The sequence below is a fragment of the Convolutriloba macropyga genome, chromosome 12, assembly GCF_964194025.1.
Source record: "Convolutriloba macropyga chromosome 12, txConMacr16.3, whole genome shotgun sequence".
Taxonomy (NCBI): domain Eukaryota; kingdom Metazoa; phylum Xenacoelomorpha; order Acoela; family Convolutidae; genus Convolutriloba; species Convolutriloba macropyga.
In genome coordinates this window covers 39,646,759-39,659,996 of record NC_134479.1, presented here as the reverse complement: position 1 = coordinate 39,659,996, position 13,238 = coordinate 39,646,759, and the positions used below count along the sequence as shown (strand labels likewise).

Here is a 13,238-nt window from a genome sequence, read left to right as displayed (position 1 = left end):
TAGTAAATTATTTTTAAAAAGTTTTCTTCAATTGATTAAATAGTAAAATAAAGGAAATGTCCTCATAATAAAGGCTGTCATCATATTAGATTATAGTCTGTCCCATAAAGTTAAAATATTCGGACGTTCGAACGTTTTTCGAACTTTCGATTACTCCAACTTTATGGGAGAGAGACTATATTTGCATCAACTTAATGAGAAACACATGAAAAAAAAGCATTTAGCTTCGCTCAGTGATATAAGTACTCGAAAAGTCCAATGATGATGTTAGGTCTGAAGGTACATACAAGAGTGTATCTATCAGTATTTTCAGTCACTAATATAATCACCGGTACAGTTATAGAAACTTTTAGCAACATTGTTTCTTGATGGCTATGCCTCTTAGTTCCTCGTTAGTACTCTTTCGATGATAATTTATTCATTAATATTTTTTATCAGATTCTGAGGTCATGCATTGAATGCAAGATAGATACAATTTATAAACAGTGTGCTTCGTTTTTTCCAGGGACTATATCTCAACATTAAAGATCATGCGTCGCGTACGAGTAAGAATTCATTTCAATTCCTTTTTCCGCTTCAAAATCATTCTTCGAATATCTTACCACGAGCTATACTTGATCTTAAATTAGTAGATCAATTGACGATATTTGTAAATCATCACACAACACAAATCATCATTATACTTCTTGCTTCATTGCTTTTCCTGCCGCCACAACTGTTTTGACTCCCATTTTCCCGGAGTACCTCGGAAATGAAATCAACAGATGCACGTTGCCAAAACTTTCCAGATTTCAACATTTTTGGCACAGCTTTGAGCATCTTTTAGAAAATGCTGACTAGCAATGGTTTCTTGACAAATTTCTGTCGTCATCGCTAAATCTTGCTTCGCTTATTTGGGGAAAACATAAAAATTATTTCAACAATAAAAAAATAGTTTAATTTTATCCTAGAAGCGCTTGCAAAAATCCCTCAAGTCATCGTATGAGTTTCCGTTTTACGACAAGTAAACATGAAAAAAGATTTGAACAAGGCTACAGTACCAAAACTCAAGATCTGAAAAGTTTTTAAATTAGACTACAATAGATTGCAATTTTGAAATTATCATGTTTAAAATCGAAGATACTAATAATTTCAACGCATCAATCCAAAGATACCAAAAAACGGAAATAGCCAGTTCATTTAAAAGTTTCCGCAGATTTTGGATGATTATTCTCTGCATCTAGGAGAAAGTTCCCGGTCAACAAGACAAATCTGGAACTCTCTCAGTTTGTGATACTTGTTACCCGTGTTGAGGAATTCCATTTTTCACTTGTAAGAAATCGTCTTTATATCGAGGTCTAGACCAGCTCGAAATCAAAACTGTCTGTTGTGTTATGGGTTAATAGGTTTAATTGATCAACAAAAAAGAGCATGAGTCTATGAAAAAATGCTCGGTTCAAACTTTGTCTCTTCCATTAATTCCATTTCGTAATTTTAATTTCATGTTCCATGTCGTAATTTTAATTTGCAGAAAAGCGCTTAGACAACTTCCATTAACAAAAAACTCTTGAATTTTTGGAACTGCGAAACAGTCAGCTATAAAAATCCAAATATCTGTCGGCCACATTAAAATGCCTTTGATTTAGGGGAAAAATTACCTGATTTAGCATGCCTACTGTCGGCCACATTAAAATGCCTTTGATTTAGGGGAAAAATTACCTAAAAAGTTTGGAAGATTTTACTGGCCAAAAACATAAAATTAAATCCGCCACCTAGTTTCGAAATTTTCCCTCAGTTGGGATCCGAATTAAAAGAATATCTTGACTGAATATTTAGGTACTGGTTCAAGAAGATTTAAGAAGAACTCATATGAACATCTATTTTAAAAACAGTAAGACCTGAGGATCTGAAAAATTATAATTCAAACAAACATCCAAAAATCAAATCAGATAAAATAGACTAAAATTGAGCGTCTTCTTCCAACTCAACGCTTTTTGTGCGTTGAAAAGAAGCGGTTAAAAAACAACGAAAAACTATCAAAATACGACGAATTCTAAGGAAAAAACGACGTAAGAAACGAAAAAAATCTATCAAAAAACGTCGATTTCTCACAAAAAATATACGATGTACGAAACGACAAAAAAACGCTGAAAAGCGATCCCTCCTTGCAAGTAAGAGACAACGATTTTTTACAAAAGATTGTCATTTTTGTCGTCGTTATCCTCAACACAGGTAGCATTCGTGATTTAGTGGTTTAAATGACAGCCAAAAAACAAAGGTATGAACTTGGGGCTAAAATCTGGGGCTAAAATTGATTTTTCTCGCCATCGATTTGATTGCAATGAAATCCAGGTGCAAAGTAGAGCCTAATAACTAAGGTATGAAATTTTCTGGACCCGAAAAGACTAATCTTGAGCAAAAATTATGTTTTTATTATTCCTGTGAACGTTCCTGACAGATGTCGATCCGATGGATCGGTCTAAAGACGCAGAGGAAAAGTCCCCTGAAACCTCCGGTGAACATCCTGCGACAACTACAATTGCTCAAAACATCAATCAAGTGAAACTAAAACGGAGCTACTTAATTTAGACCAATACAAACTAAAACTGACCAACATAAATCTTAAACTAAACTAAAACTGTTTTTGAACTTCCATCGCTAGTTCTTTGTTTATTTTACCGATTCCTAACGTGATACATGTCTTGATTTTGTTTTAATTGAATGTTTAGTCCAAAATTCTTTATTTCTGTTATACTCAATCAATGTGAGTTGGGTCAATTGTGTTGCGATTGGTATTATCCAAATAGAAAGTGGCAATTGCATCGCGAATGGCGAATGTGTTATCTACTTTTTGTCGATTACGTGGCGATTAGGCAATCGCGTCGCGAATGGTTGATTTCTATTTAGTTAGTCCAATTGAGAAGCGTTTGACAAAGATTTAATTCAACTAAGCGATAGCGCTGAAAATGGGAAGAGTGACAACTAGAGTTAAACAAAATGAAGAAATGGATTTGTTCAACATTTGATCAAACATCCGGGAAGTAAAATTAGATTTGTTTACAGTATGAAATCATTAGACAGCATGAACAGACATTACTTGCAAAGTGGGAGGAAGTTAGTAAGAAGTTAGCAACAAAATGAACTAAATAGGCATTCGCCCTTCAAATGGAGTATTCAGACATACATAGATTAAAGTACGAGTGTAGATACAAGAAAGGTATCTATCACCGTACGACATTTCTCCCCTCTTGGAAAGAAAATAAATTATTAATTAAAATCAGAAAATTAATAAATATTCACCGGTTAGTAAGTAGTAAAATATTAAATAATAAGTAAAATATAAGTTTGAGAGAGGAAGTTTGTTTTAATAAAGTTTTTATTCGTGTCACTTTGTTCAGCCGTTTCCGCTTGTAATACGGTCATCTCTCTCGGCTGTTCTGGTCGGTCATCAATGTTCTGATACGAATCTCCTACAGTTTCTATGTCTTGATCGTCGACATATCCTTCGGTATTGCGAACCTTTTCAACTATTGTCTGGGTCTTCTTTTTCTTTAAAGTTCGTTTACTTCTTCTGACAGATGAAGTATCAGAGTCCGACGTATCGCTTATGGTTAAATTACGTTTTGAAGTTTTCTTCAAAATTGGTGTCGGGTGTGTAGGTGTCGGTGATGTTGTTTGTGATGCAGATGGTCCTGCTACAGTCGAATCATCCATTTGCGGCGCAATTGGACTTATGTTGAGCACTTGTACTAAATCAGGTCTGTTTAGGAAAGCTGTGTCATATTTTGGATTCCTTTTCGGAATACGCATCTTTAGTGATCATGCGATGTTGCTTGTTGTTGAAATACAAGAACGTCCAGAAGAAACTATGCTTACATCGTCGGCTTGTCGTTTATTCCTCTTAATTTTCTTGTCCCCGGTGTTTTTTCGAATTAGGTCCTTTTTGTGAAGTTGAATTTTCTGCTCTAATGTTTTTTCTGTTATTTTCTGCGGGCGGCGATCTATGTATTCTATTAATTTTGTTTCGCGTTCAGCTCGCGTTCCGAATTTCGCGATGTCAGAATTCCGGACTCTAACTTCCTGTTTATATGGCTCCTTTATAACGCTCGTTGTCGGGCTTATTTTGCAGACGGTGCTCCCTGGCGCTAGTACTTCGTAGAGACCGTCTAAATTCTTTTTCTGTCGTTGGCTTTCGTGTCGCTTTCTGGCCAATTTAACTTGAATACTTCTTTCGGAGCATGGCATCTCGCGGCAAATGGCTTCGGGTTTAATGAATCTTGTCTCTCCGTCCTTGCGTTTTTCTTGCTCCAATCTTGCGCGAGAACTTGCAGCGCAAATGACCTTTTCTATTTCGGTGTCGGAGCATAACGCAGTGTCGGCCCACTGTTCCTCCGTTAAGTACGAACGACCTGGGATTGTGTCCTCGTCTAAATAATAATTAATTATGGCATTATAGTTCAAATTTTTATTATTAGGTTTAGTAGTGATATTTGATATAGGTGTATTACATTTTCTGCCAAAATGTGCCTCAAATGGTGTAATATTTAATGTTTTTTGTTTTGATATTCTTAATCGTTGTATTATTGCTTTCAATGAATTTTCTAAATGAAATTTTTTATTTAATTGTGATTTCATGCAAGATAATTGTCGTTTAATTGTTTGAATAATACGTTCTACTAATCCGACTGCTCTATGGTCATTTGCTGGTGCATATATAGGTGTAATATTATTTTCAGCACAAAATGTCTCAAACTTTTTTCCTGTAAAACATTTAGCCTGATCTAATCTAATAGTTCTGGGTACTCCGTGTTGATATATATAATTATTTAAGAATTTAACTACATTTGGGCCTGATGCATTGTTTACTATTTCTGCCGTAGGGTATTTAGAGTATCTGTCTATACTTGTAAAAAAATATTGTTCTATGCCTTTCTCATTTAAAATTGGTCCACCAAAATCTAGTTGTATTTCCTCATTCGGTTCACTACACTTAGGTAAAGGTGTCCATTTGCGGTGCGAAATCACTGGTTTAAGATTCTTACCGATTTCAGTGCATGCCTTGCATTCACTGGCTTTTGCCAATATATCCCTGTGGATATAAGGCCACCAGATATTCTGAGCCAACGATAACATTGCAAAACTGCCCGGATGAGTAGAGTGCATGTCCTCGAGTACAGCATCCTTAATAGCTTTGGGGATTGCTATCCTTTCGTTTAGACAGACGCATCCGTTTTTTTACACTCAAGTCTCTCCAATATGAGTGGAGATACGGACTAATTTCCTGCAGTCTTTCAGCGTCGTCTCGTAATACACAGTCTCGTACCTCTTTTAGGATGGCATCCTTCCCCGTTAATATTGCGAGGAATTTTTTGCTGAACACTTTTTGAAGTGTTTCGTTAAACATCAGGTCATCTGTTTCATCGATCATGCTACCTGTCGGAGTTTCGGTACGGCTTGTGTTGTTTGATTCTGGGGTCGATGGGGTTGTATCAGAAAAGGTGACTCGTGCTTTTGCTGGTGTTGATTTTGAACGGACTGCTTTTGATTTTGACGTAATTCTGAGGCTGTTTATAGTATTTTTTGATTTTAAAGGTTCGTTCTCTTTATTTACGAAGTAATTGTTCGAACGCTGAATTTGGGCAAAAAGCGACTTTTTTTTGGGTGTGTGGTATTTATACTCGAATTTGGGTATTTTCGCGCTTAATTTGGTGTTATTTGGTGGATTAGTTGCTTTATTGCCATTAATGGGTTGAATTGGGACTAATTGTTCAAATTGTTCACATTCTTTACTGTCTGACATTTGCACCTCTTTTGCAGCGAATTTGCTAATGGAATGTGAATTATTGACTTTATGCTGATTTGGTACAAATTGTAATTTGCTAGTTTTAAGTGGCATTTGCGGCGCAAATGGATGATCAAAATGAGTGTTAACATTTGAATTTCTAAGTGTTAATTGCGATGCGAATGGAGGTTTCAACTGTGAAGTTGTTAATTGCGGTGCAAGTGGTAATTGAAATTTTGTCGAATTAATGTTTAACTGTGTGGTTAATCGCGGTGCGAATGGAGGTTTTATTTGTTGTGGTGGCATATTTGACTTTAATATGGTCTGAAATTTTTTAGTTGTTGTTTCTTTATTCACTATAAGATGTTTCATTGAATCACAAATTTTAGAAATTGTTGCTACAACAAAATGTTCGTCATAAGTAGATATCTTTTTAGCTCTAGCGAAGGGGTTTCTAGAAATGTAATCAACAAGTCCCATTTTTGCACCTGGCATATGTTCGATTGTGAAATTGTATGGTAACAGTCTATCTATCCAGCGAGACAAACGGCTGTTATATGATTTATTAGATCGATGTTCTTTAAGTATTGATAAGGGCTCTGTGGTCTGTTACTACCGTGAAATTTTTTCCGTATAGATAATATTTAAAATAGTCAATTGACCACACTATCCCCAATAGTTCCAATTCGTTGACACTGTAGCGTTCTTCTGTTGTGTTGAGAAATCGTGACGCGAATGCAATTGGCTTCCAACCCTCTGGTGTATTTTGTTCTAAAGCTGCCCCCAATCCTGAGCGTGAAGCGTCACATTTTACTCGAACGTCTAATTTGGGATTGTAATGACTATTTTCAGTACTATTTGCTATTTTTTCTTTAATTAGATTAAAGTGTTTTGTGTGTTCATCTGTCCAGACGAATTTTACTGATTTCTTTAGTAGTGGTCTGAGAGGGTGACATAATTGTGCTAGGTGTGGTATAAATTTACCGATATAGTGGACTGATCCTAGAAATGATCTAAGACGTTTTAATGTTGTTGGTGGTGGTATTGTGAGAATTGCAGCTGTTTTGCTTTCTAATGGTGATATACCTGTTTGTGTAAATTTGTAACCGAGCCATTCTATTTCTGATTTTGCAAAGTGACATTTTTGTAAATTAATTCTCAAATTATCGTCATCTAGCTTTTGAAGACATTTGAAAACTAAAGCTAAATGGTCTGCTTCAGTGCCTGTACTAACGATTATTATATCATCCAAGAAACAGTATGTGTTTTGCAAACCTACTAGAGTATAGTCCATGGCTTTTTGAAATTCCGCCGGCATGTCTGTGAGACCATAGAAACCTGTTTTGAATCTATATGTACCAGTAGATTCACCACATATTATATTAAAATTACAGTGTTTTGCTGTTTCGTGATGTAATTTTAATTGACTATATGCGTATTTGAGGTCTAATGTGGTGAAGTAGGCTTGTTGACTGTTGTGTGTACTTGTCAAGTGTTGTGAGATGGTATCAATTAACATTTCAATATTTGGCATTTGATATTTGTTTTTGTGTATTGCTTTATTTAGAACTTTTGAATCTAGTGCTAGCTTTATTGACTGGTCTTTCTTTACGGTTATTACGATTGGGGATATGAAGTTTTCATCCGAACAACTAGATAATTTTTCAATATGGCCTTCTGTCTGTAGTCTTTCTAATTCATCTGTAACTCGAGGTTGGAGATTTATCGGAACACGTCGGCCTTTTTGATGCTTTGCTGTAAACTTTTGATGAAACTTTGATTTTGCTACATGTGTCTTAGATAGACCAATTCTTGATACTAAATGTGGAAATCGCGTCGCAACTGTCTCTTTAATTTTACATGCAGAATTAGTGATGTTATTCACACATTTACCAGTTTCTGGTTGTTGTTGGACAACTGCAATCCTCAGTGGGCCAAACAGATCTCTTCCAATTATGTTTTTGTGGCCGTCATCTACCACTGTCAACATTGCTGATACATCTTTCCAATGGTTGTAGGTCACTGTAGTTTCCAAATGCCCGATGACTTTGATTGGTTCGTTGGAGAACGTTTTTAGGTTCCTTTTTTCTGACGAATCTGTCCATCTTGCAGATTTAGTTGATTGTAGGATTCTGTTTGCTAGACTTTTTGTTATAATACTCACAGCACTACCAGAGTCGATCATTGCCGATGTTTGTATTTCTCCAATCTGTACTTCCACATTCAGTGGCTCCAGTTGATGAACTGAATCTGAAGATATAGCTGCCACGTAGTCGTCTGAGTCAGTTTCGTAGTTTGAGTCGTATACTTGTTGGTACAATTGTTGATAGCTTGTTATATAGTTTACTGATTCCTCGTCATCGCTTTTTTCTGGTGATTGTTCAATTTGATTTACGTTTGCTTTTTGATTTTTCTGTGTTGAATTCTGCTGCTTCTTTGGTTTTCGACATTTTCGAGCAAAATGACCCAAAATACCGCAATTGTGGCATTTTTTTCCATTCGCAGGACAAATCTGTTTGTGGTTGTGACTCCAGCGAAGACCACAATCGGTACAAACACTTGTATACTGATAGTTTGCAGGGACAGTTGGATAGCGTGTGAAGTCACGTTTTGCTGGAGGTGCATTCGCGTTGCGATTGCGAATATAGCTATTGTTGATGTAATTTACAGATGTATTACTTGTCATTAAGTTTTGGTTAATTTTCTGTTGATTTTGTGCTCCCATTTCCATTTGTATGGCAATTTCTAGTGCTTTTGGTGGTTCCACAGTTTCCTTCAACAACTCCTTTTGAGTTTCGTGATCAAGCATATTGAGTATGAAAGCATCACGAATTAGTGTTGTTTCTTCGCTTCCGAGGTTGCAATTTTCTGCCAGTTCTATGAGACGACCATAGAAACTCTCTACTGACTCTCCCTTTTGTTGTTTGCATGAATAAAATACGAAACGATCGTAGGTTATGTTACGAACCTTTGTGAATGACTCCTCCATTGCCTGCCACAAATCTTTTAGAGGTTGTTTCTCTACTTGAAAGTGTGGGTATTTGCTCTTGAAGATTCGACGCCCCTCTGTGCCAATGCTTAGATACAGCAGCGATATCGTCTTCTGCTCACAGAGTGTCCATGGTTTGTCTCCACAGAGAATTCCAATTTCATCAGCCTTCTTGCATCTGTTTTGCCAGTTCACTTTCAACTGCTGGTTTCGAACCTTACGATCTCTTTCTGTGGCCTGCGTATGGTTTTCTACTGGTTCTTCATATGTAGGTTCGGGTGGATAGTTCACTGATGCAGGAGGATCATCTAAGAGAGTGTCAAGTTGTATTCCTTCCTTGGCGAGAAGAGCAAGTTTCCAATTTTGTGTCCATTTGTCCCACGTTAGAGTGGGTGTTGCTGTGGGTTTCTCCCAAAAGGCTTCTATGTGCAGTGGAGTTTTCTTTGAGTCCGCTGCTGACTGCGCCATGTTGTACTCAATCAATGTGAGTTGGGTCAATTGTGTTGCGATTGGTATTATCCAAATAGAAAGTGGCAATTGCGTCGCGAATGGCGAATGTGTTATCTACTTTTTGTCGATTACGTGGCGATTAGGCAATCGCGTCGCGAATGGTTGATTTCTATTTAGTTAGTCCAATTGAGAAGCGTTTGACAAAGATTTAATTCAACTAAGCGATAGCGCTGAAAATGGGAAGAGTGACAACTAGAGTTAAACAAAATGAAGAAATGGATTTGTTCAACATTTGATCAAACATCCGGGAAGTAAAATTAGATTTGTTTACAGTATGAAATCATTAGACAGCATGAACAGACATTACTTGCAAAGTGGGAGGAAGTTAGTAAGAAGTTAGCAACAAAATGAACTAAATAGGCATTCGCCCTTCAAATGGAGTATTCAGACATACATAGATTAAAGTACGAGTGTAGATACAAGAAAGGTATCTATCACCGTACGACAATTTCAATACCTATTTTCTTTAAATAGTACTATTGTAGGAATCATGCGCATGAATATTGAGTGATGAATTTGAGGGCTTTGCGGTTCAGAAGACAAACTTTAGTAGAGTTAATTGCCCTCTTGAGCAAACAGAAGCGGGCCTAATTATCTCTTAATTTGTTCATGGAAAGTAGTAAAAATTGCGGTAAAACTGCATGTTCAGACGCTTAAGTTGCTGTAACAAAGAATGTCCCGACCGTAAACAGTCGTAAATGAACAATTTTCAGATTGAAAACAGAAAGAGCAAAATCATATTCTAGTGAGTCATTTTCAATATTTCTGCCAAAAGCTCTGTAATCTTTAAAAACTGACATGAACATAATAAAGTCCATTAAAGTATACATGATGAAATTTCTGCTGGCTCAGTACTGTTTTCAACTGCAAGCTGAGTCCGGGTGCCACCGTTATCATTGTGATGGTTTCCAGGTGCAAAGTAGAGCCGAAAAACGAAGGTATGAAAGTCTACGAAGTGCGAGAGGACGCGGAAGTGTTAATCTCCACTGGAAAGGGAGGAGATCTAGGTCCACTGGAGTTCTCTTCAATTGACGGGGTTGTCATCATCGTCATCGAGACATACGAGGACGAAGAACTACTTCCCTCCGACTTCCGACTTGACTGGACTCTGCATGCTTAAACTTTTATTTACAATCTTTGTAAACAACAATAACAACAAAAACATCCAGCAACTGTTTCCTTCTCCCCCACGTAGAATGTGTAAATGAGTGTTAAGTTATGACGTTTAAGCTATGCAAACCATTCTGATGCATAAATGCGAATCAATTTGTTCACACTGGCTTCAGTTGCTCTTAAGATTTAGTTCACGGTGAGAAACAAACAGATCAAACAAAAAACAAGTAAAAAAAGTGGGGGGTTGTGGCGATATTGGGCCTGTATTCGAGCCACGATAACCCAATCGTTTGATACGAACTTTCGAAATTTTATCTTTTGGTATCCAAAAGTGGGTCACCTGTGGGTAAATTTTTTCACGCGCTGAAATAATATGTCACAATGCGGTTTGTTAATATCTAAATTTGTAAATTGTAGTTATTAATTTTATTAACCAGCAACATTTTGTATCTGATATCTGATGCCGTTTAAAGAGATGTGGACTTTTGATATCACTTCTTACCGCAGATTAATGGAAATTGGGAAAGGTTGAAATTAATTTGAAGGCAACAGATATTGGCAGTTGACTAATTGGTCACTTGAATTTTTTAATAAAATATCAGTATAAACTCTTAAGTTTCGCAAAATCTAAATTCAGAGTTTAGATCATAAACTTTTCAAAATCTTCGTGACAAAGAATTGAACTTTGGAACCTAATTATACTGAAGGCCTGATATCAGCAAGCGACCATTAACAGAGATAATTTTCAAATATTAAAAGAATATGTTTGATTGAAATGAGATTAAACCAAATTTGTCACTATTTTCCCCCAAATGTTCTATTAGTCTTAAACATTGCTTCTCGAGCATCCTTATTAATTATTTCAGCTATTTTTTTTTGCAACCAAATTATGTTAAAGAGCAATTCATGAGTATCAGCTAATGCGCAACTTCTTTTCTTAATCCGCGATAAACAAAACAATTGATTTTCAGCAATTATTTAACGATTAGAATTTTACAGAAAAAGTGGCGTGAAGGCACAAGATTTAATGATCACTTTGCGCGGCAATGTAAAAACGTTTGCTGTTGAAATATTAGAAAAAGCCTAGTCCCAATTGTTGTTACACAGCTTATGATACAAGCTCTATGAACTTTGGGGTACTGAAAATTTAGCAAAGAAATACTTGATAATTTTAAGATAAACGTGCTCATGATATGCACATCATCAATTAAAAACGTAAAAATTTTGAATGAAGTGTTGTTCAGTCAGCATCTTATTTCAAATCAATCCAATTTTCAAAGGAAAATGCAAAAAAGTGTTTCTAAATCGTCAAAATTGTCATCTTAGCGATGCACTTGTTGCATTGGGAATATATGTTTCTACAGTCAATTTTATTGACAAAAAAACTTAATCAATTTCTATGTTTTTTTTTCAATTTATTTGTTATTCAATATTTCTGCAAAACTTTGAGAGGGTGACTGATCTAGCAGAAGACTGAATTCAAAATTGTTCTTCCACTAATAGTTGGAAAGGTGCTTTTCATCCTTTTGTAGTAAATTGTGTTTGAACTTTATAAAAAAACTACTTTTTTGATTTTGCTTTTCAACATCATTCCCTTTTCTTGGCCTTTTCTTTGTGAACGGGTAACATATTCTCTCGAATGGTAATAACTTTTTGTTTCCTTGCTTCTAATTTTTTTTTTCAAATGCGGCAATTTGACTTTTATTTTTATTGTTCTGTTTTACTTTTTGAACAAATTTTCCCTTTTCTTGGCCTTTTCTTTGTGAACGGGTAACATATTCTCTCGAATGGTAATAACTTTTCGTTTCCTTGCTTCTAATTTTTTTTTCAAATGCGGCAATTTGACTTTTATTTTTATTGTTCTGTTTTACTTTTTGAACAAATTTTTTTTCTAATTGGTTTTGAGGCATTACGACAAAGTTTTCAAATGAAAGATAATGACAATGTTAAGCGGTTTTCAAAACTGTCAAACGGACAAGCAAAAGTTTCTATGAATTGATTTTTGTAAGCACCAAATAGTTCTGATTATTCATATTTTACTCACAAAGAATGATTGTTTTTTTTAAAAAAAGTAATAGGGATCAATTGACAATCTTTTTTAAAATCTATTTGTCATTTCTGACAAAATATCTTTATCTGAATTAAGTTGCAGATTGTTCCAGAAAAACCACATTTGTTTTTAGCCAAAATATCCCCAACATTTTAATGATAAGTAAAAATACCCTAGAGGCAGGAAATTGTTGTATCCTTGGTGGCCATGTTTAACTCAGTCTCAATCCACTAACCTGTTTTAATTTCTGCATTGCAATGAAAATCAAATTCCAGACTGTGTCATCTCTTTTATTTGTCCGCATATCCGTTACGCCTTGTTGATAAAAGCTGAGATCAAGCCTAGTTTTTCTATTAAAAATAGTCCCAGATATATTCATAAACAAATGGTCTTGTTTTTGATTCAAAGTGCAATAAAGCAATAAATAGGAAAACAACTTTTATTAACAATTACTTGACTACTTCTACAATGTTTAGATGCGTTCGAAGCTTACAAATGTAAATCCTGCAGCGTCACTTCCCAGGTTGAGTTCCCAGACTGAATTCGATATGTCCAAAATCAGCTATTTAGCTTGTGTATTAGAAAGAACTGGCAAACCATAAAATTGTTTTTCAAAGAGAGAGACTACTATTTCAACTGTCTTTGTAGCTCACTGGTCCTAAAAATATATTTTTTTGAAAAAAGAACGTTGTTTCTGTGCAGTTCTACCACTTTCTGAATTCGATTGCAAGTAATCAATTTAAAGATGATTTCCAAAAAATGAATAATTTGGAAATGCTAATGTTAAGTTGTGCTTCCTAAAATAAAATCAGTTC

The 13,238-nt window shown here is 35.5% G+C and overlaps 1 protein-coding gene across 7 annotated transcripts in view; it reads left to right on the top strand.

Annotated features, from left to right (window-relative positions):
* The window catches only part of LOC142350853 (uncharacterized), a 105,839-nt gene extending 94,814 nt beyond the window's left edge, over window positions 1–11,025 (top strand). For 6 of the 7 annotated variants that reach the window (XM_075402832.1, XM_075402831.1, XM_075402830.1 and 3 more), the window contains one exon: window positions 10,173–11,025. In XM_075402832.1, the coding sequence (XP_075258947.1) occupies window positions 10,173–10,380 (208 nt within the window). In that variant the 3' untranslated portion in view covers window positions 10,381–11,025. Of the gene's footprint in view, window positions 1–505; window positions 669–10,172 lie in introns of those variants that run through there. The other variant, XM_075402836.1, reaches the window with a different exon arrangement.
* The last annotated feature ends 2,213 nt before the right edge of the window (window positions 11,026–13,238 follow it).